This window comes from Oncorhynchus kisutch, linkage group LG28, assembly GCF_002021735.2.
Source record: "Oncorhynchus kisutch isolate 150728-3 linkage group LG28, Okis_V2, whole genome shotgun sequence".
NCBI classification, from domain to species: domain Eukaryota; kingdom Metazoa; phylum Chordata; class Actinopteri; order Salmoniformes; family Salmonidae; genus Oncorhynchus; species Oncorhynchus kisutch.
In genome coordinates this window covers 35,275,448-35,300,699 of record NC_034201.2, presented here as the reverse complement: position 1 = coordinate 35,300,699, position 25,252 = coordinate 35,275,448, and the positions used below count along the sequence as shown (strand labels likewise).

General features: G+C 42.8%; 1 protein-coding gene across 4 annotated transcripts in view; it reads left to right on the top strand.

Moving 5' to 3' along the window:
* Positions 1 to 24,794, top strand: part of rasa4 (RAS p21 protein activator 4) — a 71,589-nt gene extending 46,795 nt beyond the window's left edge. The window contains exons 11-21 of one of the 4 annotated variants that reach the window (XM_020464733.2): positions 1,153 to 1,217; positions 9,047 to 9,159; positions 9,555 to 9,747; positions 17,017 to 17,154; positions 17,344 to 17,488; positions 21,054 to 21,226; positions 21,778 to 21,915; positions 22,682 to 22,817; positions 23,453 to 23,573; positions 23,894 to 23,949; positions 24,606 to 24,794. In XM_020464733.2, the coding sequence (XP_020320322.1) occupies positions 1,153 to 1,217; positions 9,047 to 9,159; positions 9,555 to 9,747; positions 17,017 to 17,154; positions 17,344 to 17,488; positions 21,054 to 21,226; positions 21,778 to 21,915; positions 22,682 to 22,817; positions 23,453 to 23,573; positions 23,894 to 23,949; positions 24,606 to 24,733 (1,406 nt within the window). In that variant the 3' untranslated portion in view covers positions 24,734 to 24,794. Of the gene's footprint in view, positions 1 to 1,152; positions 1,218 to 9,046; positions 9,160 to 9,554; positions 9,748 to 17,016; positions 17,155 to 17,343; positions 17,489 to 21,053; positions 21,227 to 21,777; positions 21,916 to 22,681; positions 22,818 to 23,452; positions 23,574 to 23,893; positions 23,950 to 24,605 lie in introns of those variants that run through there. The other 3 variants (XM_031807473.1, XM_031807472.1, XM_031807474.1) reach the window with 3 other exon arrangements.
* The last annotated feature ends 458 nt before the right edge of the window (positions 24,795 to 25,252 follow it).

Here is a 25,252-nt window from a genome sequence, read left to right as displayed (position 1 = left end):
TATTTCATCCTTCCACGAGATATAGTCCCAACATACATCTAGGGTTGCTATCCAAGCCAGCTCGTGCTATTGGTTCTATCTATTTTTTGTTCTAAATGTATGGTCACAGTTTTTCGTTCTAAATGATCCGTTGCCATGATGGCTGGCAACGTTCCAACTTTGACTAACAGTCACGTCATAATAACTGCATGATATCTGCATTTGCGTGTGTTTAAGCTTTTTTCGAATTATTTTGTTTGGGATGCATCATAACAATGAGCAAATGAGTGATTTCGCCTGGAATAGAACATTTTTCTATCGCCAGAACACTGTTCAGAAGAGATCGCTAACCACACAACTAACACATTCACTTCAAACTGAAGCTGTAATGACAGCAAACTAGCTACATTTCGTGTTTAAAAAAAATTGACATCTTTGTATACATTATATCCATAAAAATGATGCTGATTAATGATTTCGACTGCCATCCTGTCTGTCTCAGAAAGCTGGAGATCAACTTTAAATATTGAAACAATGCTGCAAATGTAGGAGAGACAGACAGCAAAGTTATTACAAATCTCCGCTGTTGAAAACCAATTGCTAGTCTTAAAGATACACTCAAGATGCTTTTTACAGTGTAGATCTAGTATATAAATTGCCTGGCTGAGCTGATGAGACAGTGGATTGCTCAGTCAGATGGAACAGAGTAAATAGGCCTTTCAACGTCATAGATTTAGCTGGTGGTTATTTGTGGAATACACACAGGCTGGAATGTGGTTTTAACCAATCAGCATACAGGATTAGACCCATCTGTTGTATAATTCCCTATAAAGCCCGGTATAATTCAATGACTATGAAGTTAATTATTTTGAGCTGCTTTTGATAGCAAAAGTCGAATTGAAAACATTGGCATTGTTGAATTAGATTTTCAAAATAGCAAGCAAGGAGGATGCTTTGGTTTACTAAACTAGCAATTTAGATTTATATCCATGGTATAAAGGGGATAATAAACTCAGGGCTCTATGCGTTGTCTGTAAGATACCATCAACTGAGTTGCATTAAGTCCCACTCAGCATCCACGTCGTGCTATATTTTCCAGAGTACACATAGCACCTCGTTGATTTTCCCTTAAATATTTCATTGCTGGCTGTTCTCTTTGACCTCTTTCCTCAGGTGAACCCAACACCTTGTTTCGCAGCAACTCCTTGGCATCGAAGTCCATGGAGTCATTTTTAAAGGTAAACCCTCTTTCCGGCAACATCGCTATATACAGTGCCTTCGAAGTATTCAAACCCCTTTACTTTTTGTTGTTGTTGTTAGGTTACATCCTTAGTCTAAAATGTATTCAATTGTTTTTTTCCCTCATCAATCTGCACACAATACACCATAATGAGAAAGCAAAAACAGGTTTTTAGAAATTCTTGCTAATTTATTCAAAATAAAAAAACGGAAATATTACATAAGTATTCAGACCCTTTACTCAGTACTTTGTTGGAGCACCTTTGGCAGTGATTACAGCTTCGTCTTCTTGGGTATGACGCTACAAGCTTTGCACACCTGTATTTGGCAAGTTTCTCCCATTCCTCTCTGCAGATCCTCTCAAGCTCTGTTAGGTTTGATGGGGAGCATTGCTGCACAGCTATTTTCAGGTCTCTCCAGAGATGTTCGATCGGGTTCAAGTCCGGGCTCTGGCTGGGCCACTTAAAGACATTCAGAGACTTCTCCCGAAACCTTGGCTGTGTGCTTAGGGTCGTTGTCCTGTTGGAAGGTGAACCTTTGCCCCAGTCTGAGGTCCCTAAGCAGGTTTTCATCAAGGAGCTCTCTGTACTTTGCTCTGTTCATCTTTGCCTCGATCCTGACTAGTCTCCCAGTCCCTGCCACTGAAAAACATCCCCACAGCATGCTGCTACTACCACCACCATGCTTCACCGTAGGGATGGTGCCAGGTGTCCTCTAGATGTGATGCTTGGCATTCAGGCCAAATAGTTCAATCTTGGTTTCATCAGACCAGAGGGTCTGAGGGTCTCTAGGTGCCTTTTAGCGAACTCAAAGGCCTGATTGGTGGAGTGCTGCACAGATGGTTGTCCTTCTGGAAGCTTCTCCCATCTCCACAGAGGAACTCTAGAGCTCTGTCAGAGTGACCGTCAAGTTCTTGGTCCGCTCCCTGACCATTGCCCTTATCCCCCTATTGCTCAGTTTGATTGGGCGGCCAGCTCTAGGAAGAGCCTTGGCGGTCACAAACTTCTTCCATTTAAGAATTATGGCCACTGATCTTGGGACCTTCAATGCTGACAATTCCTTTGACCTCATGGCTTAGTTTTTGCTCGGACGTACACTGTCAATTGTGGGACCTTTATTTAGACAGGTGTGTGCCTATCCAAATCATGTCCAATCAAGTTGTAGAAACATCTCAAGGATGATCAATGGAAACAGGATCCACCTGAGCTCAATTTCAAGTCTCATAGCAAAGGGTTTGTATACTTACGTAAGGTATTGTTGTTTTTCACTTGGTCATTATTGGGTATTTTGTGTAGATTGCTGAGGCTTTAAAAAAAATGTAATCCATTTTACAATGAGGCTCTAATGTAACAAAATGTGGAAGAAGTCAAGGGGTCTGAATACTTTCTGAAGGTGGGGCGGTGCGCTTACTTGTGATACCAGTCAAAAGTTTGGACACCTACTCATTCCAGGGTTTATTTATTTTTACAATTTTCTACATTGTAGAATAATAGTGAATACATCAAACTATGAAATAACATACATGGAATCATGTAGTAACCAAAAAAGTGTTAAACAAATCAAAATATATTTTATATTGGAGATGATTCAAAATAGCTACACTTTGCCCTGACAGCTTTGTACATTCTTGGCATTCTCTCAACCAGCTTCATGAGGTAACCTGAAATGCATTTCATTTAACAGGTATGCACTGTTAGACTCCATTAATTTGTGGAATGCTTGCCGTGCGGTAGCAGAGAGAACAGTCTGTGACAAGGATGGCTGGAGTCTTTGGCAATTCTTAGGGCCTTCCTCTGACACAGCCTGGTATTTAGGTCCTGGATGGCAGGTAGCTTGGCCCCAGTGATGTACTGGGCCGTACGCACTACCCTCTGTAATGCCTTGCGGTCGGAGGCTGAGCAGTTGCCATACCAGGCGGTGATGCAACCAGTCATGATGCTCTCGATGGTGCAGCTGTAGAATGTTTTGAGGATCTGGGGACTCATGACAAATCTTTCCAGTCTCCTGAGGGGGAATAGGCATTGTCGCGCCCTCTTCATGACTGTCGTGGTGTGCTTGGACCATGTTAGTTTGTTGGTGATGTGGACACCAAGGAACTTGAAGCTCTCAACCTGCTCCACTATAGCCTCGTCGATGAGAATGGGGGCCTGCTCGGTCCTCCTCATCCTGTAGTCCACAATCATCTCCTTTGTCTTGATCATGTTGAGGAAGAGGTTGTTATCCTGGCACCACACGTCCAGGTCTATGACCTTCTTCTAGGCTGTCTCATCATTGTCGGTGATCAGGCATACCACTTGTGTCGTCGGCAAACCTTATGTTGGTGTTGGAGTCATGTGCGGCCACGCAGGCAAGGGTGAACAGGGAGTACAGGATGGGACTGAGCACACACCCCTGAGGTGGCCCTGTGTTGAGGATCAGCGTGGCAGATGTGTTGTTACCTACCCTTAACACCTGGAGGCAGCCCGTCAGGAAGTCCAGGATCCAGTTGCGGAGGGAGGTGTTTAGTCCTAGGGTCCTTAGCTTCGTGATGTGCATTGAAGGCGCTATGGTGTTGAACGCTGAGCTGTAGTCAATGAATAGCATGGTAGGCTTGTCACTGGGCAGCTCGCAGCTGTGCTTCTCTTTGTAGTCCGTAATAGTTTGCAAAGCCTGCTACATCCGACGAGTTTCAGATCCGGTGTAGTACAATTCAATCTTATTCCTGTATTGACGCTTTGCCTGTTTGATGGTTCGTCATAGGGCATAGAGGGATTTCTTATAAGCGTCCGGGTTAGTCCCGCTCCTTGACACAGCAGCTCTACCTTTTAGCTCAGGGTGGATGTTGTCTGTAATCCATGGCTTGTGGTTGGGGTATGTACGTACAGTCACTGTGGGGACGACGTCATCGATGCACTTATTGATGAAGCCAGTGACTGATGTGGTGTACTCCTCAATGCCATCGGAAGAATCTCGGAACGTATTCCATTTTGTGCTAGCAAAACCATCCTGTAGCTTAGCATCTGACCACTTCCTTACTGAGCGTGTCACTGGTACTTTTAGTTCTTGCTTGTAAGCAGCAATCAGGATAGAGTTATGGTCAGATTTGCCAAACGGAGGGTGAGGGAGAGCTTTTTACGCATCTCTGTGTGTGTGGAGTAAAGGTGGTCGAGAGTTTATTTTTTATTTAAAAAAATTTAACATGAGAAATGAGGTAAAACGGATTTAAGTTTGCCTGCATTAACGTCCCCGGCCTCTAGGAGCGGCGCCTCTGGATGAGCATTTTGTTGTTTGCTTAGGGCCGTATACAACACGTTGAGTGCGGTATTAGTGCCAGCATCGGTCTGTGGTGGTAAATGGACAGCTTTGCAAATAGTGTGGTCTACAGCTTATCAAGAGATGCTCTACCTCAGGCGAGCAAAATCTGAATAGTTCCTTAAGGATTGGACCTATTTTTTTTACATTTCCGCCTAAAATGACATTGACACCCAAATCATCTTTTAAGTTTGTGGAAATGTGAAATTAATGTAGGAGAATATAACACAATAGATCTGGTAAAAGATAATGCAAAACAAAAACATGTGTTTTGTGTGTGTGTGTGTGAAGTCGGAAGTTTACATACACTTAGGTTGGCGTCATTAAACTCGTTTTTCAACCACTCCACAAAATTCTTGTTAACCAACTATATTTTTGAGAAGTCGGTTAGGACATCTACTTTGTGCATAATAATACTGTGAAAATTATGATTATGCCCTTTTAGTGTAAGAGCCTGTTTTGGTGGGATGGTGTTTTGGCCTGCTTGGTGACATCACCAGGTGGTAAATTAGTTGATAGACCAATAAGAAAGCATTCCAAACTTCTCTGATAGATTTCAGTTTTCACCTCACCACTCAGATCACTGACTGTCCTTGCTAAATTTTTGCTTGAGAAATTGCTCTTAGCTAAGAAGCTGTTTGTTTAATGGTCAAACATAAAACAATCACAGTATCTAGTTTCCATCCAATTGGCAACAGATTTTCAGGCAAATTTTAAAAAATGCACACATTTTTCCATCAGTGGTGTTTCCACTAAATTGACTAGTTACAAAAAATGTAATTTTTCGCTGAAGTTTTCATGTACCGAATAAAAATATAAAGTTCAATGTGTTCCCATTGCATTTAACTGTACCGATAGTTGTCACAAACTTGTATTAAATAGCAAATGTGCCTACTCTGGTCTTGGCACGTGCACTCTAGCCAACTGCTCGCAGATAGTGTGGGTAGGCTGTGTGGCTGGGTAGGTTAGTCTACGCGTGAGATTATGAAGGATAAGAGTGAGAATATTTTTATTTGTCAAACGGCAGTCAAGGGTCGATCATCATGCCACCAGAATAAGAACCTCAATATTTATTGGAAAGGAGCATCAAGATCACTGTGCACTTTCACCACCCTGTGAAGTTCATCGTAATTTATTTAATCTGTAGCCTAACCAACTGCATGGTTTTCCGAGTCATCGTGGAAGGACCAATTCAATATGATGGTTGTTATATCAATATTTGAGCTTAAAGGTGTTTACACCACAATTTCTCACATAATTAATTTTACAGACAAACGATCCCACCATATCCATGTCGGAATTTATAAAGTTGCACCAAAACTTTGCTTCCATCACAGATGTCGTGACTTTTATTCACATAACTGTGGATGGAAACGCGGTTAGTAAGGTACTTAATTGTTACCCGGAAATGATTTGCTAATGAGATAAAAATGGCTGTATTTGACATTTAATGCAAGAAATATACTATATACAGTTGGAGTAATTGAAACTTGTTTTTCCACTCCTCCACAAATTTCTTGTTTAACAAACTATAGTTTTGGCAAGTCGGTTAGGACATCTACTTTGTGCATGACACATCATTTTCCCAACAATTGTTTACAGACAGATTATTTCACTTATAATTCACTGTATCACAATTCCAGTGGGTCATAAGTTTACATACACTCAATTGACAGTGCCTTTAAACAGCCTGGAAAATTCCAGAAAATGATGTCATGGCTTTAGAAGCTTCTGATAGGCTAATTGACATAATTTGAGTCAATTCGAGGTGTACCTGTGGATGCATTTCAAGGCCTACCTTCAAACTCGGTGTCTCTGCTTGACATCATGGGAAAATCAAAAGAAATCAGCCAAGACCTCAGAAAAACAATTGTAGATCTCCACAAGTCTGGTTCATCCTTGGGAGCAATTTCCAAATACCTGAAGGTACCACGTTCATCTGTACAGACAATAGTATGCAAGTATAAACACCATGGGACCACGCAGCTGTCATACCACTCAGGAAGGAGACGTGTGCTGTCTCCTAGAGATGAATGTACTTTGGTGCGGAAAGTGCAAGGAAGAAGCCAATGCTCCAAAACCACCATTTAAAAAAGCCAGACTACGGTTTGCAACTGCACTTGGGGACAAACATCATACTTTTTGGAGAAGTGCCCTCTGGTCTGATGAAACAAAAATAGAACTGTTTGGCCATAATGACCATCGTTATTTTTTTAGGAAAAAGGGTGAGGCTTGCAAGCCGAAGAACACCATCCCAACCGTGAAGCACAGAGGTGGCAGCATCATGTTGTGGGGGTGCTTTGCTGCAGGAGGGACTGGTGCACTTCACAAAATACATGGCACTGTGAGGATGGAAAATTATGTGGCTTATATTGAAGCAAAATCTCAAGACATCAGTCAGGAAGTTAAAGCTTGGTCGCAAATGGGTCTTCCAAATGGACAATGACCCCAAGCATACTTCCAAAGTTGTTTCAAAATGGCATAAGGACAACAAAGTCCAGGTATTGGAGTGGCCATCACAAAGCCCTGACCTCGATCCTATAGACAATTTGTGGACAGAAGTGAAAAAGCATGTGCGAGCAAGGAGGCCTACCAGTTGCACCAGCTCTGTCATGTGGATTGGGCCAAAATTCACCCAACTTATTGTGGGAAGCTTGTGGAAGGCTACTCTACTCGAAACATTTTACCCAAGTTAAACCATTTTAAAGGCAATGCTACCAAATACGATTTGAGTGTATGTAATCTTCTGACCCACTGGGAATGTGATGAAAGAAATAAAAGCTGAAATAAATCATTCTCTCTATTATTCTGACATTTCACATTCTTAAAATCAAAGTGGTGATCCTAACTGACCTAAAACAGAGAATTTTTAGTAGGATTAACTGTCAGGGATTGTGAAAAACTGAGTTTAATTGTGTGTGTGTGGGTACACTTTAAAAAAATGATTTGTCATCTTTGACATGCAATAGAAAGACCATACAATCAGATTTTTATTTCGACCATCAGGTGACAGCAGTGTGTGCAAACTGTAGAACCCAGTTCCTACATTTTGAATATAATTAAGAAACTATGCTACATTCTAACTCTGGGACCCGCAGGGGGACAAATCAGATCAAGATTACTGAATGTAAGTACATTATTTACCTTCAGAGGTGAACGTATCAAACCAGTTGCCGTGATAAGTAGCATGGTGTTTTTTCACTGTAATAGCTACTGTAAATTAGACACTGCATTTGCTGAACAAGACTTTACGCTTTCTGCCCATATAAGACATGTCTATGTCCTGGAAAGTTGGCTGTTTATTTACAAAGTCATTCTAGTCACATTAGCACACGTTAGCAACAACTGTCCCAGTTTAGGGACACCGATCCCATAGATGTTTTAATATTAGATTTTATTCACCAGCTGTTATTCACAAATAGACACAGACCTTTGAACAGCTGCCTCCGGTAAGACAAGTGGTAATCTCAACATCAATTGTTCAGAGGAGACTGCATGAACCAGGCCTTCCTGGTTGCTGCCAAGAAACAACTACTAAAGGACACCAATAAGAAGAAGAGACTTGCTTGGGCCAAGAAACACAAGTATTTATTGACATTAGACCGGTGGAAATTTGTACTTTGGTCTGTAGTCCAAATTGGAGCTATTTGGTTTCAACCGCCGTGTCTTTGTGAGATGCGGTGTGGGTGAACTGATAAATTCCGCATGTGTATTTCCCACCGTAAAGCATGGAGGAGTAGGTGTTATGGTGTCGGGGTGCTTTGCTGATGACACTGTCTGTGATATATTTAAAATTAAAGGCACACTTAACCAGCATGACTATCACAGCATTCTGCAGCGATACGCCATTCCATCTGGTTTGGGCTTAGTGGGACTGCCATTTTGTTTTTCAACAGGACAATGACCTAACACACCTCCAGGCTGTGTAAGGGCTATTTTACCAAGAAGGAGAGTGATGGAGTGCTGCATCAGATGACCTGGCCTCCACAATCCCCGACCTCAATCAAATTGAGATGGTTTGGGATGAGTCAGACCGCAGAGTGAAGGAAAAGCAGCCAACAAGTGCTCAGCATATATGGGTACTCCTTCAAGACTGTTGGAAAAACATTCCAGGTGAAGCTGGTTGAGAGAATGCCAAGAGTGCAAAGCTGTAGAAGACATAATAGAATTCAAGGCAAAGGGTGGCTATTTGAATAATCTCAAATATAACATATTTTGATTTGTTTGATACTTTTTTTTGGGGTGTGGGGGGGTAAACACATACTGAATCATGTAGTATTTCATAGTTTTGACGTCTTCTATTTTTCTACAATGCATAAAATAGTAAAAAATAAATAAAAAACCCTTGAATGAGTAGGTGTTCTAAAACTTTTGACCGGTGGTGTACATGCATGTGTATTGAAGGATATCCATTTTACTATGATTTTTAATTCATAAGCTATGTTTTCATTGAAAAGTGGAGCATTGGACAGATGCTTAAAATGTTTTCCCACAAATACTGTAGCATGGTGGCCATTTTGCTATCTGACTACCACAGGTGGCAGGCATGCAGTATCTGCACAGGCTTCTGGGCCCCTTGATCAACAGGATCTTTGAGGAGAAGAAGTATGTAGAGCTGGACCCTAACAAAGTGGAGTTGAAGGAGGCTGGGTAAGATTTGAAGATGATGTAGGCAGAATCTACCTCACACCCAGTGTTGAGTTAGTGAAGGTGCTGGAGGCAAAAGGCAACTGGAGAAATAGGAAAAAGTCTTTGTACACTTCCCGTCAAATACACATTGCTTTAATTGTAGCTGAGCTTTCAGTCAGTCGATGCTCCGATGAAGGTCGACTGACCGAAAAGCTCAGGTAAAATTAAGAAATGTTCATCTGACTGGAAGTGTGCAGAGACTTTTTCCTATTTTTCACAAGAAAAGATGCATCTTATTTTTTATACTTAGCCACACATGCTACATCTCATTATTCAGTCTCTGACTACTGTAAATGGTCTGTGTGTGCCTGCGTGTGTGTGCCTGCGTGTGTGTGCATGCCTGCGTGTGCGTGTAGGTGTACGGGCCTCCACCGGGTGCACACTGAAGCTGAGGTGATCCAGCAGAGCACCAGCCTCCTGCAGTCCTACCTTTCTGAGTTGCTCCATGCGATCGTCCAGTCAGCCTCCTACTGCCCTGTTGCACTCTGCCAGGCCTTCCAACAGCTCTACCAGTGCGTCAACAAGCGCTTTCCTGAGCCTGAGTATAGGGTTAGTACAACAGCAGTGTTTCTCCTAGCATTGTATAGGTGGGGTCCTATATGAATCCCATCTAGGGCTGTTATTGTCACCATATTACCGCCACACCGGAGGTCATGTGTCATGACCGCAGTCAGTCAAATTCAACGGTCACGGTAACTAGGCTCCAAAATGGCTCTGATGCCGTTGACGGTCATTAGTAGCATACCAAACTTGCTAACTTCCAGTCACTAATGGCCTGGTACTCAGCACTCTATTGTCCCTCTAATCACTCGGTCATTCATGCAAACTAAATCCAAAATCAAATGAAACACTTGAGCTTGATGAGCCCATGAGCTCCTTTTGCTCAACATTTCTATAGTCTATGCAATTGTGACTCATCACCTGGATTCAGTCTTGTGTAGCAACATTTTGAAATTGTTTTTTACATTGGATAAACGTAGAGACTTAGAGCTAGAAAATGGTATATCATACACTGCATTTGAGGAACAATGTGAAAGTAATTCTGCTTTGAAAGTTGATCAACTTGTAAACTCACTTTTGCGAAAATGGCCTTCGAATGTTTTGGTATCTAGTGAAGAGCTATTCTTTGTCTACACCCATTCAGCATCGTTCACACCCTCTTAAGCTTTAGCTCCACACATCTCATTTCGCACTCGGAGTGCACACTTGACGCTGGCCGATGATTTGTTTACGTCAGCTAGGGAAGCTAGCTAGCTAGGTGAACAATGGTTGCAGTCCAAACACTTAAAAGACACACCCTATCCCCTCAGACCTCAAATTAAGTGGACACTACTGATGACGTATGATGATGTCTGATGAGTATACTCTTGCAGGGCACTCGTTCATCCCGCAATGATTTGTTTTCAGCCGTGTATGTTCACACACGTCACGTTAGCTAACGAACCAGCCAGCGAACATTAGCTAGTTAAACAACAATGAATAGTGCCAACAATGCCACAGTGCTGTGAGCTAACCAACCAGGTAACATTAGACTCTAACATTAGGCTCTAACTAGAAAAGCAAATGGCTCTGTGATATGAATAATAACGTCAGCTAGGGAGCCAGCCGGCTTACGTTAGCTAGCTAACAGTATACTTTAGCTTAACCTCTTGAAGCTAGGGGGCACTATTTTTATGTTTGGAAAAATAACGTTCCCAAAGTAAACGGCCTATTTCTCAGGACCAGATGCTAGAATGTGTATATAATTGACAGATTTGGATAGAAAACACTAACGTTTCCAAAACTGTAAAAATATTGTCTGAGTATAACAGAACTGATATTGCAGGCGAAACCCTGAAAAAATCTAACCAGGAAGTGGCTTCTATTTTGAATACTCCATGTTCCATTGCTCCATTTAAAGGGATATCAACCAAATTCCTTTTCCTATCGCTTCCTCAAAGTGCCAACGGTCTTCAGACATAGTTTCAGGCTTTTATTTTGAAGAATGAGCGTGAACGACCACATTGCATAAGTGGATAGGTGGGGGCTCAGAGTGAATTGTGCGCAAAAGAGCAAGGCGGCCATTGTTACTCCCGGTCCTAGTGAAAAGTCAACTGTCCCGGTTGATATATTATCGAATAGATGTTTGAAAAACACCCTGAGGATTGATTATAAAAAAACGTCTGACATATTTCTGTGGACATTGTGGATATAATTTGAAATTTTTGTCTGCGTTGTCGTGACCGCTCTTTCCGGTAGATTCCTGGGCATAACGCACCAAACTAACGGAGGTGTTTGGATATAAAAAATATCTTTATGGAACAAAAGGAACATTTGTTCCATAAACTGGGAGTCTCGTGAGTGAAAACATCTGAAGATCATCAAAGGTAAACAATTCATTTGATTGCTTTTCTGATTTTCGTGACAAAGTTACCTGATACTAATTGTACTTATTGTTTTGTCGAGCGATCGGTAAATTTACACAAACGCTTGTATTGCTTTCACTGTAAAGCATAATTTCAAAATGAGACGACAGGTGGATTAACAAAATGCTAAGCTGTGTTTTTGCAATATTGCACTTGTGATTTCATGAATATTAATTTTTTCTAGTAATACACTGCTCAAAAAAATAAAGGGAACACTTAAACAGCACAATGTAACTCCAAGTCAATCACACTTCTGTGAAATCAAACTGTCCACTTAGGAAGCAACACTGATTGACAATAAATTTCACATGCTGTTGTGCAAATGGAATAGACAACAGGTGGAAATTATAGGCAATTAGCAAGACAACTCCAATAAAGGAGTGTTTCTGCAGGTGGTGACCACAGACAACTTCTCAGTTCCTATGCTTCCTGGCTGATATTTTGGTCACTTTTGAATGCTGGCGGTGCTTTCACTCTAGTGGTAGCATGAGACGGAGTCTTACAACCCACACAAGTGGCTCAGGTAGTGCAGCTCATCCAGGATGGCACATCAAAACCAAGAAGGTTTGCTGTGTCTGTCAGTGTAGTGTCCAGAGCATGGAGGCGCTACCAGGAGACAGGCCATTACATCAGGAGACGTGGAGGAAACCCTATTATCTATTACAATTGTAATCGACCAGGACATATTGCAGCCTACTGCCCTATTAAAGAAGAGCCAATGCAATGTAACCTCTGTGAAAAAGATGATATATGGTATGCATGTCCTGTGGTAGCCGCTGTATTTGAAAGATCAAGAAACAAACATATGTGCAGGTTGAAGGGAAAGAGGTTGAAGCATTGCAGGTTTCCGGCAGTATGCTAACCCTGGTCGTTGCAAACCTAGTGCCGACTCATAAACTGGATACAAGTCAGGATATCAGTGTTACTTGCATTCATGGGGATACCCATCTGTACCCCACAGCCTTAGTGAGCATACAGAGGACGGTCTGCTGGATTATGAGGTCGGCGTGGACCCAAAGATGCCATATGATATTTTCATAAGTTTGCGTAGTTAGGCCAAAAGAATGGCATATTTGAGAAGCCAACAACCCTGACCAACCAGGAAGAAGCATGGGGCCTTCAACCAAAGCCAAGAAAAGAGGTCTCCTAAGGGCCAACCTCACAGGTTGAAGTGGCTCGGCATTGTGGAGAGTGCCCAGAGTGCCAGTTGACAGCTCCCCGACCAGCTGTTTGAAGCCCGTTAGTGCCACTCCCCATAAATTAAATGCCATTTGAGAGGATAGCAATGGATATAGTGGGGCCCACTACCCAAATCTGCCAGAGGGCACCAATACATTCTGATCATTCTAGATTATGCCACTCACTACCCAGAAGCCATTCCCCTTCGGACGATGGCTCCCAAAAATATCACCAAGGAATTTGTGCTCTTGTTCACCAGTGTAGGGGTTCCAAAGGAGATTCTTACTGACCTTTGTCAATTGTGGCAGGTGAAACAGTTGAGGACATCGGTTTACCATCCTCAGATGGATGGGCTGGTTGAGCGATTCAACCGGACCCTGAAGTCAATGCTCAGGAAGATAATCGATAAGAATGGGAAAAACTGGGATTGCATGTTGCCGTATCTGATGTTTGCCATTAGAGGTTCCTCAAGCCTCGCTGGGGTTTTCTCCCTTTGAGCTGGTATATGGGAGGCACCCCTGGGGAATCTTAGACATCGCCCGGGAAACCTGGGACCACCAATCCACCCCGTATACTAGTGTCATAGAGCACGTCATGGCAATGTAAGACAGGATAGCGACAGTCATGCCCATCGTCAGAGAGCACATGAGACAAGCACAAGAGCACCAGCGGCACACTTCTAACCGGCAGGCTACCCTGAGGGAATTTCAACCGGGGGATAAGGTGTTAGTGCTGATCCCCACGGTATAGTGCAAACTACTAGCAACATGGAAAGGACCATATGAAGTACTGGAGAGAATAGGAGAAGTTAATTATTGTATACGACAGCCAGGTCGACGGCCCCAGGAACAGATCTATCACATAAACCTGTTAAAAGCATGGAGAGGGAGAGAAACACTAATGGTCACGTACCCCACACACACTCAGGAGACAGCCGAAGTAAATATTTCACCTACTCTGTCCCCAGCACAAGTACAGGAAGTAAAGACCCTGACCCAGAAAACAGATGTGTTTTCAGAGGTACCTGGCCGAACTCAGGTTACGACTCGTTTCCCTACCAGGGAGAAAAGTGAGCATGAGGCCATATCGGGAACCCGAAGCTCGACAAGCCGTGATTAGAGCAGAGACTGAGAAAATGTTGACAGCTGGAGTGATCGAAGAGTCACATAGTGAGTGGTCTAGCCCAATTGTGATGGTCTCCAAGCCCGATGGGTCTTTGCGGTTCTGTAATGACTTTCGGAAGGTAAATGAAATCTCCAAGTTTGATGCCTACCTCATGCCCCGAGTAGACAAACTACTGGAGAAAATTGGTAAAGCTTGGTACATTACGACCCTGGACCTGACAAAAGGGTACTGGCAAATTCCTCTGACCCTCAGGCCCAAAGAAAAGACAGCGTAACCCCTGACGGTTTGTTTTCAATACACCGTCATGCCAGTCGGCTTACACGGGGCCCCAGCCACCTTTCACCGGCTCATGGACAAGGTCCTAAAACCGCACCAAGCATACGCCACAGCTTATTTAGATGTGGGGATCTACAGCCCAGATTGGGAATCCCACTTACTCCGGGTACAGGCAGTGTTAGACGCCCTTAGAAAGGCAGGGCTGGGGGCCTCCAGGGTGGCGCAGTGGTTAAGGGCGCTGTACTGCAGCGCCAGCTGTGCCAGAGACCAGAGACTCTGGGTTCGCGCCCAGTCTGTCGTAACCGGCTGCGACCGGGAGGTCCGTGGGGCGACGCACAATTGGCATAGCGTCGTCCCTGTTAGGGAGGGCCGGGCGCAGTGCACGCTAACCAAGGTTATCAGGTCCACGGTGTTTCCTCCGACACATTGGTGCGGCTTGCTTCCTGGTTGGATGCGCGCTCTGTCAACCTCTTGATACTACCCATCCCGGGTCCGGGAGAGTTATCATCAACTGACACTGCATAACGCAACGGACCTAAATATTACTAGAAAATATTCCTATTCACGCTCTCCTGTGAAGTTGTGACTTGCGACATATGTCTAGTTTCCCGAATTGGGTCACAATTGTGTGGGAGAACAACGTTTTGATGGCCTCTATTGAAAGGAAGTGCATCCCATCAGCTTCCTCTATTTCTCAACTTTTCTAATATTAAGCACATTGCTTCGCTTGTACATTTTAACATATGCATGTTTTCCAGAGCGACTAAAAGTAGTGAGTGCATACATTTTCCATATTTTTTTCGTACTGGTCCCCCGTAGAAATTGTATCCACAACCCTGGCATTGCAAGCACCATGCTCTACCAACTGAGCCACACAGGACCACCACAGGCTTTACAACATATATACCCTACCTTGTTGGCATGAAAATTACGTATTTCTTTCTCCTGCCCCTGTTACAACATATTCATGATTATGGTCCATTCTAAATCAAAAACTAATTTCACACATACTGTATATATTAGTTAGTATATGTAAAGACCATATTAAATTGAGAATAGTCTGATGGGTGACAGTATTATCACTTGTGAATGATGTATTATCATTTGTGCTCAGTGTGTGCAGTCTAAGGCAAGAAACAGCGCATGCCTTTTTTTATGACTTTTTCAAATCATAGTCGCACACATCATGTAGCCTAGCCCATAGCCCTATATGTTTTGATAAGGTTTGTATCACAACTAAAGTGACCCAATAACAAAAAAACTTAGCCTATAGGCCTAGGCCTCCTGTAATACAATTGGAGAGGTTTCACCAGGCTCTGCAGGCTACATCGTGTTCTTATAATCCATCATTGCACAATCGCGTGTGAGTTTTGACTGGACACTTAAATAATTTTTAAAAAGGATCCCAGCTTGGTCGTGCTGCTATATTTATTGCTAAATTCTTAAAATTAAGCACATTAATCCACTTGTCAACAGTGTAGCCTACCTGGGATACATAGATGGTGCATAAATTAAGTTTGGGTAAGGTAATTTTCACCATTAAAAAAGCACCTTTTATAATAAAGCATTCCATGAATCATTGCATTTTGCAGACTAATGTAAGAGAGCCTACTATTCTTAATGTGATGATTGGATAGTCATAATTTTAGGCTAATAATCTACTGAACAAAAATATAAGCTCAACATGTAAAGTGTTGATCCGGACGTTGCTTCCAGATGCAGTTTGGAACTCCGGTAGTGAGTGTTGCAACCGAGGACAGACAAGTTTTATGTGCAACGCGCTTCAGAACTCGCCGGTCCCATTCTATGAGCTTGTGCGGCCTACCACTTCACGGCTGAGCTGTTGTTGCTCCTAGACATATCCACTTCACAATAACAGCACTTACAGTTGATTGGGGCAGCTATAGTAGCGCAGAAATTTGACGAACTGACTTCTTGTGTCATGTAAAAAGTCACTGAGCTCTTCAGTAAGGTCATTCTACTGCCAGTGTTTGTCTATGGAGATTGCATGGCGGTGTGCTCAATTTTATACACCTGTCAGCAACGGGTGTGGCTGAAATAGCCAAATCCACTAATATGAAGGGGTGTCCACATATATATAGTGTAAGCTATATGTAGAGCACAGACTAAATTAAGAATGGTCTGATGGATGAGAGTATTATCAAGTGTTGGTCAAATTGTGAATGAGAGACTGAAGTGTGTAGCCTGAGCAAGAAACAGAGCAGAGCTTTTGCCTTTCATGCAACTTTTAAAAAATCATCATGTTTTGATTTTTGATACATTCTAAGGTTTGTATCATCTTAAATTGCATGAATAACTCTAAATGGAGCAAATAGGAGGACCTGTTCTTTTGTTAACTGCTCAACACAAAATAGCCACATGTGTGCAGTCCTCAGAAATAATTTGGGGAAAATAATGACTATTATGCTGTAATGTTCTTCTGAAACGGACTACATTTCATGTTTCTTTAGACCCATCTAAAATATATAATGGATTTATTGTGACGGTGTAGGCTATATTAAATGGATTTGACTTATTAAAATGTAGATGTGCTGAAGGTTCAAATCAGTAGTTTGTAGGCAATGCGTGGAAACCAGGAGATGCTAAATGTGTTTGTTAATTACCTGCAAATTAAAGTAAAACAGCCCGTTTATTTGCATGACAATCACTGGTTGATTGCCACAGCCCTAATCCCATCCTTGAAGGGATTACATTTTTTTTTACATTTTGGTTTATTTTCGATACCTTGGATGTTGAAATCAAAATTAAGCTTAAATGATAATGATATCTCCCCCACTCAGTGTAATCTCTGTTGTGTGGCCTGTGTTTGCAGAAGGTCAAATTTATAGCCGTGACCAGTTTCCTGTGTCTGCGCTTCATCTCTCCGGCTATCATGTCGCCCAAGCTTTTCCACCTCCGGGAGAAACATGCGGATGCCCGCACCAGTCGCACACTGCTGCTACTGGCTAAGGTAGGCACAAAATGGTGGTGCCGCACACTACTGCTACTCGCTAAGGTAGGCACAAAATGGTGGTGCTACGCACTGCTGCTAGTGGCTACTGTAGGCACAAAATTGTGGGTTTAGTTCCCGGTTGCCCTCTGTGTTAGAAATATACTTTATGGTACAACTCTTCTTCTCCCATCCGCCATACCCCTACAGGCCATTCAGACCATTGGTAACCTGGACACTCTGACCTGCTGCTCCAAAGAGCCCTGGATGGTGCCACTGCAGCCAGCCATCCAGCTGGGTATCACCCAGCTCAAAGACTTCATCAGTAGACTGGTCAGCTGTGACAACTCTGAAGGTAAACACTATAACATACACTATATGACCAAAAGTATGTGGACACCTGCTCGTTGAACATCTCATTCCAGAATCATGGGCATTCATATGGAGTTGGTCCCCACTTTGCTGCAATAACAAGCATTTCACTACACGCGCAATAACATCTGCTAAATATGTGTATGTGACCAATAACATTTTATTTGATAAAAGCCTCCACTCTTCTGGGAAGGTTTCCACTAGATGTTGGAACATTGCTGCAGGGATTTGCTTCCATTCAGCCACGAGCATTAGTGTGGTCGGGCACTGATGTTGGGCGATTAGGCCTGGCTTGCAGTCGGCGTTCCAATTCATCCCAAAGGTGTTCGTAGGGGTTGAGGTCAGGGCTCTGTGCAGGCCAGTCAAGTTCTTCCACATCTATCTCGACAAACAACTTCTGTATGTACCTCACTTTGTGCATGGGGGCATTGTCATGCTGAAACAGGAAATGGCATTCCCCAAACTGTTGCCACGAAGTTGGAAACATCGAATCATCTAAAATGTAATTGTATGCTGTAGCGATAAGTTTTCCCTTCACTGGAACTAAGGGGCCTAGCCCGAACCATGAAAAACAGCCCCAGACCATTATTCCTCCTCCACCAAACTTTACAGTGGGCACTATGCATTTGAGCAGATAGCGCTCTCCTGGTCTGGCGTCCGCCAAACCCAGAATTATGACTGCCAGATGGTGAAGTGTGATTCATTACTCCAGAGAAGGCATTTCCACTGCTCCAGAGTCCAATGGCAGCGAGCGTTACACCACTCCAGCCGACGTTTGGCATTGCGCATGATGATCTTAGGCTTGTGTGCGGCTGCTCAGCCATGGAAACCCATTTCATGCAGCTCCTGACAAAACGTTATTGCACTAATGTTGCTTCCAGAGGCAGTTTGGAACTCGGTAGTTAGTGTTGCAACCGAGGACAGACGATTTGTACGAGCTTCAGCACTCTGCTGTCCAGTTCTGTGAGCTTGTGTGGCCTACTACTTTGTGGCTGAGCCATTGTTGCTCCTAGACAATTCCACCTTTACAATAACAGCACTTAAGTTGACCGGGGCAACTCAAGCAGGGAAGAAGTTTGACGAACTGACTTGTTGGAAAGGTGGCATTCTTTGATGGTGCCACGTTTAAGTCACTGAGCTCTTCAGTAAGGCTGTTGTATTGCAAATGTTTGTCTATGGAGATTTCATGGCTGTGTGCTTGATTTTATACAGGTGTGGCTGAAATGGTCGAATCCACTAATTTGAAGGGATGTGCATATGCAGTACCAGTCAGAAGTTTGAACACACCTACTCATTCCAGGGTTTTTCTTTATTTGTACGATTTTCTACATTGTAGAATAATAGTGAAGACATCAAAACTATGAAATAACACAAAAAAAGTGTGAAACAAATCTAAATATATTTGAGCTTCTTCAAGGTAGTCACCCCTTGCCTTGATGACAGCTTTGCGCACTCTTGGCATTCTCTCAACCAGCTTAATGAAGTCGTCACCTGAAATGCATTCCAGTTAACAGGTGTGCCTTGTTAAAAGTTAGTTTGTGGAATCGGTTGTGTTGTTACAAGGTAGGGGTGTTATACAGAAGATGGCCCTATTTGCTTAAAGACCAAGTCCATGTTATGGCAAGAACAGCTCAAATAAGCAAAAAGAAATGACAGTCCATCATTACTTTACTTTAAGACATGAAGGGCAGTCAATCCGGGAAAATTTCAGGAACTTTGAAAGTTTCTTCAAGTGCAGTCGCAAAAACCATCAAGAGCTATGATAAAACTGACTTTCATGAGGACTGCCTCAGGAAAGGAAGACCCAGAGTTACCTCTGCTGCAGAGGATAGGTTCATTAGTTACCACCCTCAAATTGCAGCCCAAATAAATGCTTCAGAGTTCAAGTAACAGACACATCTCAACATCAACTGTTCAGAGGTGACTGCATGAATTAGGCCTTCATGGTCGAATTGCTGCAAAGAAACCACTAGTAAATGACACCAATAAGAAGAGACTTACTTGGGCCAAGAAACATGGGCAATGGACATTAGACCGGTGGAAATCTGTCCTTTGGTCTGATTAGTCCAAATTTGAGATTTTTGGTTCCAACCACCGTATCTTTGTGAGATGCTGAGTAGGTGAATGGATGATCTCCACATATGTGGTTCCAGGACAATGACCCAACACACCTCCAGGGTGTGTAAGGGCTATTTGGCCAAGAAGGAGAGTGATGGATCAGATGACCTGGTCTCCCACAATCACCTGATCTCAACCGAATTGAGATGGTTTAGGATGACTTGGACCGCAGAGTGAAGGAAAAGCAGCCAACAAGTGCTCAGAATAAGTGGGAACTCTTTCAAGACTGTTGGAAAAGCATTCCAGGTGAAGCTGGTTGAGAGAATTCCAAGTGTGCAAAGCTGTCAAGGCAAAGGGTGGCTTTTGAAGAATTTCAAATCTAAAATATATTTAGATTTAACACTTTTGTTTACTACATGATTTACTACTCCCTCAACTGACATCTGTGGCATTCTGTTGTGACAAAACTACACATTTTAGAGTGCCCTTCTGCTGTTGTCCCCAGCAGAAGGTGCACCTGTGCACCTGTGCACCTGTGCACCTGTGTAATGATCATGCTGTTTAATCAGCTTGTTGATATACCACACCTGTCAGGTGGATGGATTACTTTGACAAATGAGAAATGCTCACTAACAGGGATGTAAATAAATGTGTTCAACATTTTAGAGAAATTAGCTTTTTGTGCATATGGAAAATATCTGGAACCTTTTATTTCAGGTCATGAAACATGGGACCAACACTACATGGTGTGTTTTATATTTTTGCTCAGTATAATTCAACTATCTTTTTAGATAGTAGAGATCAAATCAAACTGTATGTAACCTTTTAGGGTTGCTAAGATGTTAGCAATGCTAGCTGTGTGTGGTTTCCTATGGACTGACACTGCTGTGTGTTTAGGGATGCTAAATCAATCATTCAAATGTATTTATAAAGCCCTTCTTACATCAGTTGATGTCACAAAGTGCTGTACGGAAACCCAGCCTAAAACCCCAAACAGCAAGCAATGCAGGTGTAGAAGCACGGTGGCTAGGAAAAATTCCCTAGAAAGGCCAGAACCTAGGAAGAAACTTAGAGGAACCAGGCTATGAGGGGTGGCTGTCCTCTACTGGCTGTGCCGGGTAGAGATTATAACAGAACACAAGTTCTGCTTACAAAGTAGTTAGCCTTATATGCTAGCTGTGATTCCCTATGAGCCACCCATGTGGGTAGGGCTAGGTCTACATACATTTTTAAAAAATCACAAAATATCTGACTGAGGCCGATACGTAAGCTTATTAAAGATCAGTGATACTATCAAGAGAAATGTGCTGTTTCCTTTTTAATTCATCTGATTCCCTATGGGCTGACATGACTCTGCTGTGTGTTCCAGACCTAGAGCTATAGTAGCATTTGACATAGCCTCTACTGTTATGTTTAGGGATGCTAAGATTTTAGCCATGCTAGCTAGTTGTGAGTGATTCCCTATGGCTTGACACTACTGTGTATTCCAGACCTGGGTCTGCAGCAGAGGATGAGTCTCCAGTGTGGCTCCATGGAGAAGGAGGGCTTCATTCTCCTACACAGGACCAAGGACAAGAGCATGCTGATGACATCACCTTTTAAGAAGTACTACGTCACCCTCAACAAAGACACCCTGTCCTACGCCCGGACCCAGCACTCCAAGGTGAGTGCCTTCTCAGCTTGAGAAGATCACCTGTTGTAGTTAAAGTCAATCATTGACATTTATTGATATTGTAGACTTTTTTTTATTGGAGAATTTCTGTTTCAGCCCGTTATCGTCCTTTTGCTTTATAATGAACATTACCCAGGAATTTGTTTCCAGGCGTCCAATGTCAGCTAGTACAAGGCTCTTAAGTGAAAAATGCTACATGAAACACAATCTCTCCCACATCCCCTGTTGTCTTCCCACTATCATGGAGGAATGTATTTTATTACTGTATTCTTGTCTTATTGTCTTTCTGTGCCTGTGTGTTGTATGTCTGAAACACCACTGTACTATAGTCATTCTAGCCTTGTCCCAGATCTGTTTGTGCTCTTGCCAACTCCGTTGCTGTCTTTGTCAAGCCATACATGTTATTTGTCATGGTTTGCATGAACATGAGTGACGAGGGGTTGGCATGATAGCACAAACAGACTGGAATTCGGGCAGTAGTAATTCTAAGGTAAGGTTACAGATGGTTAAATTGAATTAAATTGTTTTCCCTGCTATCACAGAAGAGCTCCTTCATCTCCCTTCCCAGAATACGAGCAGTGGAGAAGGTGGAGGAGAAGAGCTTTGGCAGTGCCAACGTCATGCAGATCATCTCCAGCCGAGACAACGGCCTGGTGGAGAAATTGTACCTGGACTGTAAGGTCAGCTTCTTCACAAGACCCCCAAAGCAGATAACACCCTATTCCCTAGATTGAACACTACATTTGACCCAGGCCAGCATTGGGCTATGGTCAAAAGTAGTGCACTATATAGGGAATAGGGTAGCCATGCAGGCCTACTGTATTTCTGAATCAGAATCCATAAACATTATTACAGCCATAAATGTTCACAATAAATTGTATTGGTCACACACACTGTGATGCCTCGCACACACACACACACACACACACACACACACACACACACACACACACACACACACACACACACACACACACACACACACACACACACACACACGAGTTAAGAAACATCAATACAGTATACATAATGTAACACATGCAAGATGAACACTTAACTATCACACAACCCATACCACATACAGCACTGGTGCCGGTCACTGGTAGTACAGTACCTGTATTCATCAAGAGTCTCAGAGTAGGAGTCCTGATCAAGGATCAGGTCCGACCTATCCATGTAGTCTTATTCATTATTATCTAAAATGCATAAATGATCCTAGGTCAGCACCCCTACTCTGAGGCACTTTATGAATACGGGCCCAGATTTGAGTTATGGGATTAATAATAATTAATTGATGATGATAATAATAATTAGAAATGATTGGATTTTCTCTAGACACCAAAGCACTTTACATATTGTAGTAAGCGGGATGCTCACCTCATCCACCACCAATGTGTAGCACCCAGTTGGCTCTCTACCCCCTCTCTTTATCTCTTTGCCCCGTAGAGTGTGAATGAGCTGAATCAGTGGCTCTCGGCCCTGAGAAAAGCTTGCAGCCACAACACAGACACTATGAGCTCCTACCACCCAGGGATATACAAAGGAGATCGATGGAGCTGCTGCCACCAGAAGGACAAAGCAGGTACCACAGGTTGGCGTGTCTGCAATGCAATGCAATACAATGCTACAATAGATCAGATAAGAGTGGGGTATAGATCCAGAATCTCCTCATTTGCAGCGCATCAAAATTTGCCTAAATATAGGCTACTATTCATGTGTATTTCACACTGTTTTGGTAAAATGCTTGGATGGGATGTCAACCCCAATATATGTTCATGTCACATTTGCATTTTACATTAAGTCATTTAGCAGATGCTGTTATTCAGAGTGACTTACAGGAGCAATTAGGGTTAAGTGCCTTGGTAAAGGGCATATTGACAGGGATTCAAACCAGCAACCTTTTGGTTACTGGCCAAATGCTCTTAACCACTAGGCTGTCACCTCCTACCACCCACGGTGCAATCACCCATGGTCTGCGTTCCATTGATCTCTTACCGTGTGTATACAGTACAAGGTTTTAGCCCTATTCTAACACACCTGGTTCAGAAAATCGAACTCCAGATAAGTTAAATCAGGTGTGTTGGAGTAGGTCTGGAACAAAATTCTGCGCACATAGTAGTGCTCACAGAGGTGGTTTGGCCACTCCAGTGGCAAGTGCTGGACAGATGGTTAATAATGTTTATGGGGTTGAGTCAATAGCTGCTCTTGTCTGTCTAGACCCAGGATGTGACAAGACCAAACACGGGGTGACGTTACAGGAGTGGTACGATCCCCTCGACCCAGATCTGGAATCCCAGCTCATCTATCGACACCTTATTGGAGTCCGACAAGCTATGAGGTACAGTTCAATACCTATTGGAGAAACCTATATCCCCCTTGTTTGTTCTCACAGACAGAACTGAGTTCAAATTGTATGTTTTCTTCCAAATACTTAGCTGCGCTCGATGAAGCTTGTCTCGCGCAATGGATCCAATGGAATAGTCCCAAAAGTGCAAGCCCCAACCATCTGGCACTCCTCTGGCTCAATCAATTGCTCAAAGTATTTGAAAGAAAGCAAATACTGTTTGAACCCAAGTCTGTTCACAGATGCATTGCAGGTTCCTGTGTTTTGGTACTGTAGGCTGATGCACATTTTACGTTTGATTGTTTTTCTTTCAGGAAAAAATACCAAGAGATGATCAAGCCAGAAGAAGATGACAGGGAGACTTTGGAAGGTAGGGTTTTTGAAGCTTTTTTCTTTTCATAAAGATACTGTAACAATATATTATCAAGATAATGGTTATTATTCTTTTGAATGAATGTCATTTAAGAAAAAAAAAGAAAGACAAAAGCCTCTTCTATGGCTCGTCTTTCTTTACAATCAAAAACATGTAATGATATGGCCTCCTATATACCCTTGTATGCCTTCCTAGAAGAGGGCACACGATTGTCATGGTTAACTAGAATGTTTTATATACTGCACTGTTTTAACTTTGGAAAAAAATTGCCAAATTTACAACCTTGTCGCCGCGGGTATTTGAACCAGCGGCCGTTACTGGCTCAACACTGACCGCTAGGCTACCTACCACCCTATAGTTTAAAGGTAGAGTCAGCAATCGACAAAGTGAACAACAATATCGGGTTGATTTCTGCAACAACTAAGAGCATTGAAGTGCGAGGCTAAACTTCTCTGCTGTTTCCGGTCCTGCAGATTTCAGGTAATAGCTTTTGAAGCTTACCCGTGCACATGTGTGTATACGAGTGCATCGTGTTCAATTGCGGTGATGCTCGTGCAACGTCATATCGCTGAGTCTAAAGTGTGTTTTGAAAGATGTGTGTCTATTTCTGTGCTGGTTGGTCCCATTCTGTTATCTGACCTCTCATGTCCCAGGTGAGAAGAAGCTGGACGGGGTCACAAGGTTGTTCAGTGTCCTACAGGACCTGCAGAACTCCCACACTGCAGTGGAGGAGGAGGAGAGGTTAAAGAATAGGAACTTTCTCCTGGAGCTGCAAACGTAACATAATGTCAATGCAACAGGCAGTTCTCAGGCCGAGTGTCCAAAATGGCACCCTAATTCCCTCTAGTGCGCTACTTGTGACAAGGGCACATAGGGTAATTGCGCTATAAAAGGGACAAAGCCCTAGTCTCAATGTTATTATTTTTACTCAGCTCTTGACATTTAATAAAGTTTGACTTCTTCTTGTCAAGAAAACTTGTATGGAACATCAGTGAAGACATTTTGGTCATTACACCATGTTCATCATAAACTTCTTCTTGTAGATGTGTTGGGCGATGTTCTGCTCTTCATATTAACTTCATAGGTCTACTCGCAACATCCCTTTAAGAAGCACTGATGGGGACTGGATTTGATTATGTGTTTGAGGTTCAACCCCCCCCATACATAGTGCAGATGTAAAAATTATGAATGTATGGTCAATATTACCCTTGGAAATTTTAACATGATATGTTAACAAGGGGTTTATACTGTACATGCATAATGCAGCAACACTAAAGAGTAGATTGAGACCAAGAGCAGT